Source organism: Aphelocoma coerulescens, chromosome 6 (genome assembly GCF_041296385.1).
Source record: "Aphelocoma coerulescens isolate FSJ_1873_10779 chromosome 6, UR_Acoe_1.0, whole genome shotgun sequence".
NCBI classification, from domain to species: Eukaryota; Metazoa; Chordata; class Aves; order Passeriformes; family Corvidae; genus Aphelocoma; species Aphelocoma coerulescens.
Window position 1 is genome coordinate 24,583,911 of NC_091020.1, and position 13,581 is coordinate 24,597,491.

General features: G+C 46.3%; 1 protein-coding gene across 1 annotated transcript in view; it reads left to right on the plus strand.

Annotated features, from left to right (window-relative positions):
• The first annotated feature begins 3,230 nt into the window (after positions 1-3,230).
• NEURL1 (neuralized E3 ubiquitin protein ligase 1) overlaps positions 3,231-13,581 on the plus strand; it is a 145,147-nt gene continuing 134,796 nt past the window's right edge. The window contains exon 1 of the mRNA XM_069019950.1: positions 3,231-3,357. Within this exon, the coding sequence (XP_068876051.1) occupies positions 3,273-3,357 (85 nt within the window). The 5' untranslated portion in view covers positions 3,231-3,272. The remainder of the gene's footprint in view (positions 3,358-13,581) is intronic.

Consider the following 13,581-nt stretch of genomic DNA (forward strand, 5'->3'; position numbering starts at 1 on the left):
TTTTTGCAGGAAAATCTGACATAAGTTGGCAAGGACAGCAAGCAGCCCCTCCTTCTCACTCCTTCTACAACCAATATAAGAAGCAAATTCAAAGACTTTGATAAAGTGAACCAAGGTACAATCACAGCAAACCCCTGGTGCTGTTTTGCATTCTTCCCCACGGTGTCAATTGCAGGCTGCTGTGCCAGGCAAAGCAAAGCCCATCCCTCATGGAAGCTGAACATGTTGCTAAAGCAGACCTACAGGGCTTCCTCCTTTCACTGATGAAACTATGCTTTACCTTGGTTCTCCAGGTTGAAAAGGGAGGTGGTTGAGCACAAAACCCACCAGGCACGTGGGATATAGTTTATTATTCACACTATGGCACCAAGTGTCTGGTGCCTGGTGTCTAAAACTAAGAGTGGATTTGGTAGAAGCAGAAAGCACGGGGTCCTTCTGGGAACAGGTTCACCACGTGGTGGCTATCACACAAGACACAGTTAGCAGCCTGCATGATGCATGTGTGAGTGCCTGTCATTTAGTGGATGACTGCACAGAAATCTTGCCTGTGCTATTATATGGGTGTTCCTTATGCCTCCAGTCCCAAACCAGTACCTTTCCTTTTTCAAGATCTCTTTTATACAATGGAAAGATGCCTCTTTCCATTATAATTTGCCTTACATTGACACCTCTTTCTGCCATGTTAAACACGAAACTTCCCAGCAAAGTGACAGTCCTTGCTCAAGACCTCCTGCAATTCAAGGACAGGCAGAGAGAGAGATGAGAGAAAAGAAATGGAGAAAGAACAGGTTTTTGTTTTTTGTTGGTTGGAGGCAATTAGGTTCAACAGGATGAAAGGTACTGTGTGATGAGGAGGTGCAGTTGCCCCCCTGAGGGCCCTTCCAGTCTTGTGTCACAGATCACGGAATATTCTGAGTTGAAAGGGACGCACAAAGATCATCAAGTCCAATTCTTAAGTGAGTGGCCCATACAGGGATTGAAGCCACAACCTTGGTGTTATTAGCACCATACCCTAATCAACTGCACTCCTCTCAGGGTCATTTGTTTCTTTTGGGGCTCACTGTAATGAGCTAGCTGGAAATACAGTGTTCATGTTCACAAAGGGTCTAAACAAAGATGTGGCTCAGTCTCCATCTCTGTCTCATCTCTGTTCTTGAGCTTCCTGCATGTGGAGGCAGCTGGTGGACTCATCATGGGGCCAAAGCAGGACCCAATACACCAGAAGAACTGAACAGAGGGCTCATGTTTGAGCCAGACTTCCACAGCTTCTGACTGGTGTGGTCATTCCTTTCTACTTCTGAGAGAATGAGAAAGGATGCATGGTGCACCTCTCACCCACTGTGCAATCAAAGGCTGGGCAGGACCGTAATGATTCCTCAGCCTTGCTCTGTGCATCACATATACCAAAAGAAATCTTCATCCAGATTTAAGCACCATATTTTGGTTCAGATTCTCAATATTTCTTATAAAATTTTGTTATTTAACCTCAGGAATAACCTTTCCCTTTTCCTCTGAAAGTTAGGTACTTGAGTGGTTTCAGAGAACAGGGGGTCTCTTGGCTCTCTGGTTGGGGAAATTGCAGAAGTAACTGTTTTCAGGATGAAAACATTCATATGTGGTCCTTGACCAGGAAGGGCTTTTCTTACATTTACTAAGAGGAAGGAAGGCGGAGGGTGGAAGCAGACGGATAGATGGACAAAATCACCTTTTGGAAGAAAGCTGAACATTAAATTTTTATTCTAAAGAAGAAAGGAAAAAAACATTTTACAGCCATGACATAGCTGAATGGAAGATGCCCTCAGCCTTCAGCATCCACTAAAACTCTAGGTGAAGCTTGTAACCATGTCATCAGAGCCTGTAGTCCTCTCTAAAGACAAAGGTAATGTAATTATGCAGTAGACAACATCAGCCGTGGGTTGATTTTAGTGTGGTACCAACTGACCAGCTCCAGGTCTTAGGTTGTGGCCATCACAGGAGAAGTTCCCCTGTAGCCAAGGTGCTGCTGTGGTGAGGACAAGGGCAACCTTCCCATCCCATATAGTTGTGGCTACTTTTGTGGAGCAACTCACTGACTTGGGTGGCTCCAGGGTGGGCAGGGAGAAGAGGACCCACACATCTGGTAGTGGACAGGTGTGGTATTAACGCAGGACTTTCTCTCTTAGGGCAAGCAAATGAGCCCTGTGGGCATGTCCTCGGCATGTAGGAATAATTTGTGTCTGTGGCGCTGGTGCTCTGGGATATGGAGCTGTGCAGAGGCTCATCTCTGCTCAGCGGGCTGCAGCCACACAGGGCAGTCCCAGCTCACATGGGATGTGTTTGTATTGCAGCAGCTTTCAGAGGCCACACGTTCAGGCAGTGCCCCATGCTGGCACTTCACCAGTATGAACTCCTGATCCTTCACAGGAGATCTGCCAGTGAAGTGATTCCCTTTGCCCCATTTCTACCCTACCCCCCCTGAGCTTGACTGGAACTGTCACTGCTTTGAGCCACTGGGCTGAGTAAAGTGGTGGCTGCAGGCACCCACACAACTTACTGGGAAGGCCAGGGACCACTAAGACACCTACTCACCCCTCTGACTAGCTGCCTGCTTGTCCACTTGCTCTAGGACTGTGCAAGAAGCTGCTCGCCCATCTTCGCCTTCTCGAGTGCGGCTCTGACATGTTTGTATCCATGAGAATCCTAATTGCTTTAGGACAGTTGCATCCCACCACAGCAGGTCTGCTTGGGTGAGTGTCCATGCATGATGCAGCTTCTTTGCAGGTCCTGGATTCCGGGGTTGGCCACAGATTTCCCCTCTGGAAGGAGGAGGCTGGGGAAGCAAATGTAGGGCCAGCAGGTGTGAGGGAGGTCCCGGGGTGGCAATGGAAGGGAATAATGTCCCTGACCCTGCATCTGCCCCTCGGGGTTTGTGGTCCTGGGCATCCTTGTGCTGGGGGCGGGGGTCGGGACAGGCTCCGCGTGTCCCCACCTGTCGCGCCAGCGGTGGCTCATCTGGGCGGGGCGGCGCGGCCCCCCGGCGGAACAGCTGTGTCTCCATGGCGACGGGCGCGGCGGGGGGGCCGCGGTGCCGCCGCCCCGCCCCGCCCCGCCGAGCCGAGCGGCCGCGGAGCCGAGCGGGGCGGGGGAGCCGAGCGGGGCGGGGGGCCCGGCGGGCGGGACCGCGGCTCTCGGCGCCCTCGGAGCCGGCGCTGCCCTCCGCCCTCGCCGCCACAGCCCCCGGGGACGGAGACCTTGCGCGGCGCCGCCCGGCCCGGCCCGGCTCGGATGCCGCCATGGGGAGCCGCTTCTCCAGCATCCCCGCGCTGCCCCGCGGCGGCCAGGGCCGCCTGCACCGCGCTCGCCACCACCGCCTCAAAGGTACGGGCTCGGTCGGCACCCCCGGCACCCTGAGCGCCCCCGGCATTCCCAGCACCCTGAGCATCTCCGTCAGGACGGGCACGCGCGGTGTCCCGGGGCACCTGAAGCACCGATGCAGCCCGGAGCGGGATGGGTGTCTGGGCGCCCCGGGATGAGATGGGAACCCAGGCAGGACACAAATCCTGGGTGCCGCAGGGACCCTAGTTTGGGATTAGATCCCTAGGTACACAGAGCACCCTGAGTACCCCAGGCCGGGCGGGCATCCCGGACACCGTGGGACTGGCTGGGCTCCCCGGGGTAGGATGGCTCCATGCCTGCCGCCCCGAGCCCTCTCGCGGGGTGAGCCCCCCTGCCCTGCACTGTCACTTCTTCCCCGGCAGTGCCCCAGGGGTGGCTGATGAGCGCACGGATCTTTCCGGGGAGAGGTACCCTAGGAAAGCAAAGGACAACAATTCGGGGGAGTAAGACCACCCAAGAGTCCCCGAGTGCTTATTGGTGAATGAAGGCTTTGCTTTGGTGTCTCTTCTGAGTGCTCCATGAATGTGTGTGCATAGAACTGTCAGTCCTGTTTGGAGGAGGGCAAGGGAGTATTTGGGGTTCCTTGTGCAGCTTATATGGCTATTCTGTTCCTCCTAGGGGTACCACTCCTTGTCCGAACTCCTGGCGACCTGTTGGGACCAAATGGGATGGGGGTGACTTCTGTAATGTGGACAGGAGAGCCTGCCAAAGGTCTCCTCTATCTCTGCTCTTTTTTATCCCTTTTTGCTGTAAGTTGGGAGGGTGGTAGCAGAAAATAGCCCATCGTTGATGAAAGCAATTTTCTTGGGCACACACTGTGTGTGTTCAGCACTACCTGAGTGCCTCTTCTCTAAGGTCATTTTCACAGCCAAAGGCTGTGGATGATGGGGCTAGAGGATGTCAAACGTCTCTCTGTAAGCAGGGAATGAGGGAAGGTAGCTGCTCCAACAGCCATTTCAGATTATAACTTGTTGCAGCTTCCTCTCTGTGTTGCAGAATTTGCAGCCACCAGCGTGGAAAATAGGGATGCTGCTGTTCACCCTCATTTTTGCAGGCTTTTGGATAGTTCTTTGGCATGGGCTAGAGGAGTAGAAATGGTTAATGATGAGCTGGGCAGCTGGTTGTTTTACTGAAGGATTTTCTGATACTTGCATTATTCTTCTGTTGAATCTCTCTGCTCCCTTCATCTGTATTTGGCTTATTTGGATCAGTTGTATGAACTGAGGGTGGTTTTATCATGGCTGTTTCAATGGTCATGCAAGGAGATGTTAGGAATGCTCATCACTCTGTCGTGGACAAAGTCAGTGAGAAACTCAGCCCAAGCAATGGCTGTGCTTCAAATTAGGCTTGAAAGGAGGAGGATGCTGAATCCTAAACAGTGAACCATCATCCTCTATCAGTACAAACATGAAGGCACACGCAATGCTGTAGTTGTTGGTATGGAATTGTAAACTGCTGGGGAGGATTTGTCTCTTTAAGAATCATGCTGTCAGCTGGAAGTCTTTCTGGAGAAACCTTAAGCAGAGAAGAATTTATAAGCTGAAGCCAGAAGGGACACTGCCACTTAATCCATTAACACTGGCTTATGTGAGATTTGGAGGATGCTCTGTATGAATCACCTGATTTTGTGGGGGGTGGGGGAGTGGTGAATTGTGTGTTAATGGCACTTTGTTTCTATATTTCTTCATTTAATTTCCATTTTAATTACATTTCTACCTGTGCTGAGGCAGCAAGCAGAAATATTCTGAAGATTGTAATGTAACAGAGCATTAAAATAATTTTTATTTGGAATAAAGAATGAACAAGGCATTGTTGTAAAAACTAGGCAACTGCCAGGGACAATATGTGCCTTTTCTGTCTTTTTTGAAACCATACTGCCTCAGGTCTTACATTTAAATGCAGAATAAACAAATCTGATTGCATTTGACAGGTTTCTGTAAAATGGACTCAAGGCATAGCAGTGAAAGTATGAATGTCACACAGTTTTGTTACATATCTGCCATTTAACATTTTGTAAAGTGTATTTTAGTTGAAGGTCCCCAGTTGTTCTTCCTTCAGTGTCTGGCTTAGTGTTAGGGATACTGAACTTTTACAAGTTGGTCACCATCTAATACTTTCTTACTCTGTGATAACCTCTTCCTGACCTGGTGCTGGGGGTGATTAGGGCTCATTCTTGCTTAAGAAGAAGCTATGATTGCATTGTTTCCCAAGGTGGTCTGTGGACTTTGAATTCTGTCCCTGTACCTTACGAGTTCATCTCTGCTAAGTAAGAAGTAAGACCTCTGCGCATGGTAGAGCTGTTGCCCACTTGTGCTGAAAATTTTTTCACCTTTGTGTTAGTCCTGCTAAAAATGGTCACCTTTAGTTACATAAATCTTCTGAAGACCATGTGATACTTTTGGTGGTGTTGAAGGCATAACACAGAAATCTCATGAAGACTGACATGGCTGGCAGAATATTTGCTTTGCTTTAGATGGTCGTGCAAGAGGAGGAAAGAACCCGACTTGATTCTCAGGCTTTGGCTGCAGTTTTAAAACCAGGTAACTGCAATAGGCAGGTCTTTATGAAGGTACCTGCAACAGTAAAGCTGGAACCCCTGGCTGATGATTTTAGACTTGCTTTTGGGTAAGGTAATACTTTAAAATCGGTTATGTCCAGCCCTTTATAAAAGCACTTCACATAACTGTTCTCTAGGAGCCACTAGACTTGAGCACTTTGGAATTACCTATTCCAAACCAGTGTGTCATATCTGGATTATGAATCCAGATTTTGGTGCCATAGTTGTGCTTATAGGCTTTGGCTGTTTTGGAGACAGTGAAAACTGAACTCCTCCAGGACTGCAGGTGATCTGATGCCGTGGTCCTGATATGGCTGTTAACCTTGAGGTCCTGGCCAGTGATGGAAGGAGGTTTTCATTTGGTGATATCATGATGGGGAGGTTGAGGTGAGATTATTTTCAGAATTCCTGTGAGTATTTCCCTTCCCATAACCCAGATGTAGTTTGTCAGGGGTGACAGAAGGTGATCCTTTGTGTACTTTCATAATGCTGAGCAAAAGATTATGATTATCTGGTAACAATCTCCTTAAGGATGCAGCCAGATAAACTCCAGGAAATTTTTGCTGTCCACCCTCTCTGAAATATGGTTTGTGATAACTATCAAACAAGGTGTGTATGGCTGTTTGGAGGGGAGCCAAGTGGGAAAACTCCAGCTGTATTTGATCACCTGAGTTCTGAGATGAAAAAGATCAGCCTTCTCATCAGTGGCTCTGTGTACTATTTATTTATTTGTGTTGGGGCAGTCTGGCTTGAACTGTTCCAACCAAGGAGACTTCTATTATTTCTCGAGAGATGCATCTTCAGTTCAACCTGTCTCCTTGCCCCCAAGGTTCTTCCAAGATAGTCTATTCAATTTCCTCTCTTAACTATTTTTTCTAGTCCTGTTGTAGCTCATTAACTTCCCCTCCTTGCCTAATGTTACATCTTTCCAACCTCTAGCTTTTGCATTCCTTCGTTAGGTACTGCTCAACCTTGCTGGAAGTGTTTAACTCTTCCTACTGAGATGTGTGGGCTGTGTGCCCTGTTTGGGCTGTGGTGTAGTTCCCAGATGTGCTGGTCTAGGATGCTAGAAATGAAGTTTTTGTAGTCCTTGGGTTAGAAGTGAGACACAGGACTTCTATGCCATCTCCTGTGCTCCATGGAGATGCAGCTCTTTATCCTTACTTGTCTCTGTGTCCTCAGCTTCAAGAAGGCTTAGCCATTGCTGTAGACAGCAGATCAATATTCCATTGTAAAAGCTAAGAAGTATTACTGTCTTCTCTCTTAAGTCCTCTCCTCCAGCCTCCTACTCAGGTTTGGTGCTCCTTCCTGAGCCCCCTGTTGCCTTGAAAGGTAGATTTCCATGGTAAATGGCAGCAAGCAGGACTTCTTCCTGTTGATTTTCTCCTAGGTCAATGCACCTATGATATTTATGCAAAAGAACGCATGCGCAGTATTACAGAAACAGCCCCAGCTGCCAGGGATCCTCTTTTCAGCAGTGGCTGATTACTCATGGGTTATTCTTTTTTATTTGTATAACAGTGGCATCCGGAGGCTCCCATCAAGATCTTAGTCATGTTGTGCTGGGTGCTCCCATGGTTGCCTGTACTTATTGCTCATTCATCCAGATAGCTTTTACTCATGGGTCTGGGTGATGTCTGTAGGATGATTTGGGGTTTGTACCTTCAGAGTATCACATGAAGCAGACTGGCACCTCAACAGAACAGTTCTTAGTCTGTTCTTTTGCTGGGACACCTGCAGAGTCAGCAGTGGTTTGCTGGAAGGTGTTACCACCTCTCTGGCTGCAGCCCCCAGATTGGCAGCCTGTTGTGCAGCACTTGACCAAGAAGGCAGAGGCTCTCCTGCTTTCCCTGGCCCAAGGAGGGTACCAGTGAGGATTACACAGTCGTTGCCTGCATTTTTGCAGTTGCTGTTCCAAACATTATATCCCACTGACACATAAACATGTCAGACTTTTCTCCCATTTCACTGATGATTTATGAGCTTCTGAAATACACGTGGAAGATAGATAGTAATCTGGCTGGTGCAGGCATTTCAATAATTGTATGTTGTTGAAAGACTGTCCTGCTGCCAGCTCCATTTTGTGCACTCACCAGATGAAACTAAGGGGGGAGTAAAAGGTTATCAGCAACAGATGGTCATAGGGCTTAGAAATTGGGGTGCATTACAAGCATTTTTAGGCATCACAAGCAGTGCACTGGGGGGATACCAACAGTGATACTGTGAGATAACCTCAGCTCCCATCACTGTCATAATTGGTTCTTCTTTGAAGCATTATTTTATTTTCTTCCAGCCTTACAGGGTCAGAAGTTTCATCATTCAAGGCTTGGAAGGATGCCTCCTGCTTCCTGCCCTTATGCTTTTACTCTGTCCTGGGTATGCTTGTCTCCCTCTGACCTGTCAGTGTGTCTGGGTTGTAGGTATAAAGTTTTTCCTGCCTGAGGCTCTCAGGTTTATATGACCTTCTCCCAAGCACTAGATTTTTTCCCAAGCTACTGAACTTTGATTTATTGCATTTAAACTGCCTAAAATTGCTCAGTGTTCCAAACACAGCAATTTATTGATCTTACTTTTCCTTTCCCATTGTCTTTTTCATAAGGTGATGAAGCCTGTTGGTGGAGCAGGTACTGCTGCAGGTTTTCACAAATTTCCCAGGAAATCATGTGGTTTCTTGCCCATGGGTGATTCTCCATTTCTCAAATGCAAGAAAGGCTACTTTTGAAAACCGGTAGGAACCAAGACATCAGTTGGATGATTGAGCTAAAAATATTAGTGCCAGGCTCAGTAGTAATTTAAAAAAGCAAATTAAATACTAGAAATTATAAGGGAAGCCAAAGAGAGGAAAAATAGGCATCATTAATAGATTGCTGTGTAAATGTGTATACTATGTGTAGTTCTGGTTCTTCCCCTTCCAAGATCTCAGGAAAGATACAGAAAAACTGGAAAAGATTCAGAGGCAACAAGGATGGTCATAAGTGTGGATTAATTTCATATAAGGAATGATTGAATAATCTAGGACTCTTGTCTCTGGAAAAAGGGACAACTATGATGGAAATGACTGGCAAATAAAGAAGAGGCAGAGCTCAACTCTTCACTGTCTCTTTCAGTACAAGAATTAGGAGGATATCAAATGAACAAAATGTGACTGTAGCCATCTGCAGTAGGTAGTTGCTCAGTAGAGCTCATTATTGATGGATGCTATGGATGCTAAAATGGGTTCAATTTTAAGGGAGATTGGAGGAAGTCATGAAAGAAGAATCCTTTGAAGTTTGTGACAGACAAAGACCACACATTTCCCCTTCTCATTTTGACTTCCAAAGAGTGTCTTCCTAAGGCTACCTGTGTTTAGCTGATAAGGACAGTGCTGAAATGAGAACTTAAAACTTCAATGAAAAGTGCAGCTGGGTTGTTCAGACATTGCACTGGTAGATGGAGGGGTAGAGCCTGCTCTGGTATTGGCTGGTCTCTGGCTGGATCCGTCCTCTTTATCATGAGTATCCCTGCCCAGTTGTTTACAGAGTGGTTCATTGCCATGTCAGTGTCAAGTCACACACAGAGCATCCAGGCTTTATTTACGAGGTGGAAGAGATTGTAACTGGGTCCCTGTACCTTTCTTGGGTGTGACTGTGTCTCCTGCACACTGTGATTTTGACAAATATAGTTGCTTTTCCATTTGTGGGCTCTTTTTGAGTAAGAGAAAGCAGGTTCTCTCTGCTTACAGTGACCTCCCAATGGCAGAAGCCTAAGTAGCTCCCGCTTCCTTTGGTTTCCTAGACTGTTGCAATAGCAGGTTTTAGGGACATTCCCGTATCTGGGAAGATTTCTAATACAGGGGCTTGCAAGATTTCTGATTTGGCAGCTGTTCTTACCTACTGCTGCTAGGATAATTGCAGGAACCAGCTACTTCTGCATGGCTGAAATTGTTGCCTGTGGCAAGTACGTAAGTACATGTTGTTTTACTTACAGTGTGTACCTTCATGGTGGCTACTTATTTCAAGCTGGGGATCCACACATGCTCTGACTTGGTCTGCCTTGAAATTTTAGGACATCTGAGTAATCCAACTCTGAGCTGTCTCAAGGAGTGGGATCCACAACACTCGCATGTCAGGATTGTCTCCATCTAGACATGGTTGATCTAAGATTAACCTTAATCACAGCAGTGTGCAGGTGCTCAGTGCTGTGCTGTGAACTGCCAAATCTCAAAGTAGTTTCTCACTTTAATCACAGCACCGTGCAGGTGCTCACTCTTGTGCCACAAATACCAAAGTAGTTTTGGGGATGAGAGCTGAATTTTAACTGAAAGTTGGGGTCTAACAGTGGTTAAAGCTTCTGCTGTGAGTGTGAGGTATCCATGAGTCTGGGCTACCTTTTAGCCTGGCTAACCAGGGTATTGCTAAGCTGAGTGGCTGGAGAGGAGGGCAGACACTTGGATACTTAACCCATACTAAGATCTGGGTTGATGCAAAACTGTGGCTAAAATTGAGGTGGGGATAGGTTTTCATCTCCATTTGTTCATGGGGAGCTCGAGATGGTGCTAGGTCATGTTTACACTGTTGGTTATTTGGCCTTTCAAGTATAGGATTAAAATAGGATTTTGTTTTAAAATTATAGGGCAGAGGATGCCATGATGGTCTTATGTTTATACAATCCTCCATTAGTCCACCTCAGTTCAACATTTTGCTGAGGCATAGAGAAGGAATCTCAGCTCTCAGAAAACTGTCAGGTTAAACTGTTTCATGCAAAATTTTGAAAAGTAAATATTAATAGTTCTTTTCCAGCCTCAGAGATAAAATGCCATGGAAGGTTTTTTAGTTTCAAAAACCCCACTTCATGTAAGCTTTTTTTTTAAAAAAAACCAATAATAACATTTTAATAAAAATTAATTCTAAAGTACAGACATTGCTTGTGGAGTCTCCCTCCTCTATTGTTCCTTTGTATTCAGTGTTTTGAGTTTCACACTGATAACACTGACACTTCCAGATGTTCCTGCATGGGTGTAGGCAGGGATTCCTGATTGACTTAATGTCATAATTTTTATGGTATGACCACAACAGTTCCTATGTCTAGCACCAGGGCTCGGGAAGCAGTGACTGGGGTGCTGTGTAACTAACTGCTGCCACTGTCAATAACTAGAAGTGGGTTAGCAAAGAGAGAGCCTGGAGCCTTCTGAAGAGACAAAGGACAGATAAGGCAAGCAGATATAGACACAGAACTTATTTACCATCCAGGTTCCATATTTTCATCAGAAGGTTAGTTCAAATCTCCTCCTTAGGTGGTATCTCTTTAATATAGCATTAATTTTATTGGTATTACTCATGATTTCTTTGATTTGGGTAACTGGTGCCATTGTGTTTCTAAATATCTATCTATCTTGCAAGATCATGTGATGTGATGTCTGTGATGAATGCCTATTTTTTATACTTAACAAGTATTTACTAGGCAGGAAGGGAAGCGATGGTTTCCCATAGAAATATTGAGTCATAGAAGACAGGACACAAATAACTGTAAATGTTGCAAACAGAATATGTGTCTTACGTGAGTGAGTGAGTCACTTCAATAGATGTGACAGAAAATGGAAAAGAGAAAATGTTCCTCACTAATTGATTATGTTCATCAAATACAGAAAGAGGAGAAGTAGTTGAAATGTACTTTCTTTATTAAAAAATGCAGTAAAAGCATAATGAAGAACCTGGGTTACCTCTGATGTTAGTACCGGATTTCTGCATTCCTACTCCCATTTCTGTATTTCATTCAGTGTTTCTTTTTTAATGGTATGACCCCTCAACAGTCACATCCTTAGCAAGCATGAGATAAAATAAAGGTGCAAAAAGTTCCCCCTAATTAAAACCATGAATACTTTTTTAAAAATAAGGTTTAGAGTTGAGATGCTAAGAGATAAGCACTGACAGCTGAGAGTTTTGCTCCTCTGCTTGAAATCTTCCTTGCATTAGTTGTGGAAGAAAGTTCTTACCATCTGCTGGGTGGAGATCATCTGGTGCTCTGTGCATTTACTCTGGATAGTTGTCCTCAGGCCCTACAGGTTGTGTACTGGAGGGCTTAGCAGAGAGGTTAAAGGTAGCTTAAGGTTTCAAGCAGAAAAGTCGTGCTGGTGGGACCTGTAGCAGTGAATGCAGTGAGCTCTGGTTGCTCCTGCCCACACAAAGTGTGTTTGATGGCTGAGCAGACACTGTCAGTCTCCTGTTGTCGGTCCAACGTGAAGCCCAGGAGGAGAAATTACAGATTGATGGGTGGGAACAGTGACTGAGGGTGAACTCCCAATTTGGCAGTGTTAATGCTACATCCATTATTAATAACCCCACTGCAAAAGAAAAAATGCTTTGCTGCAAACGAAGCTGTGACACGGGGAAGTAGCAGGCAAAATTAAAATTTTATACTTGCCGTGGTCTTACAATAAAGGTTTTGTGATACACATCCAGCAATGCTGCTATAAATAGTCTCGTTATCTAATCTTCCAGCTCCTCATATGACAGAAGATTACAAGTAAGAAAACAGTTCAGTGTAGCTTTTAGCTGTTTTCCCACTGCTTCCCTTGCTCCTGCTGGAGCATTATTACTGTGTCCCTTGTAATTCATATGGAGACAGCATTATTCAGAAGTACAGAATGTCACTAGGAGGAGGAGAGTTCAGAGAAAACCCAGAAGATTTATGACATAGTTTAGATAAGGCCATGGAGGAACTGACATGAGGGAAGTAATGACAATTTGCAGTCTAGCAGCATTTCTGAGGGAGTGCTGAGAACTTCTTCATGCTGACTTCATCGGGTCAGATACAGAGCAGAGCATGCTTTAATAAGGTGTTCTACATGCTTGGTTGCAGAGGGAACCCTTTTGCTAATAAATAATCCAGACACACCGAGCTCCGTCCACATGGGTCTAGGACCTGATCCAAAACCAACAGAAAGTCCTTAGAAAATTTCACAGAGGCACGGCTAGCACAGAGAAAGGCTCTTTTTCCTTTTGATCTTATTTCTCATGGGAGAAGGAGGAGCTGGTTGGTAGGCAGGGAGGTTCCTTTCCTCTCCTCTCTGTGCCTTGCTGGTAATGCAGATCCTCATTTCTGACCTTTCCTTGGAGATCCCCCTGGCCTGTTTCACATGGGGTATCTGAAGCCAGCGAGGAGCGCTGGGTCCTGGGAAAAGCTCCCCTGGAGCCAGGGCAGCTAAAAAGGACCTTCTGCAGCCTGTGTGTGTGGACACAAACAACCCTTTCCACAGAGGATTGAAGATCACTTTCTGAGCTGTCGCGGAGTTTTCTTATGTGGCCATAGGAGGAGGCATGAGGGAGTATGGCTGTTGTAGAGCTGGAGCCCCATGAGACTTGAACCATCCTCTTTTTGCTATGTGAGAGGAGTTAGGAAGACTGGGTGTTTGTTCACAGCCCAGAACAGCTGACCTGCTGCAGGGTGTCTTCCCTACCACGTGGCTTGGAGGAAGCTCTCCACCAGCACCCTGCTGGCACATGTCCAGCCACCTCAGTGGAGCTTGGTGGTGGGCACACGTGTTCTACAGCCATGGCCAACTGCAGAAATCTTCTTCTGTGCCTTTATCACACCTTCTCATGGAGGAGCTAAAGCAATGATAAAACTTGAGGAACTGAACCTCACCACAGCTGTTGCAGGGAGGGAAGAAA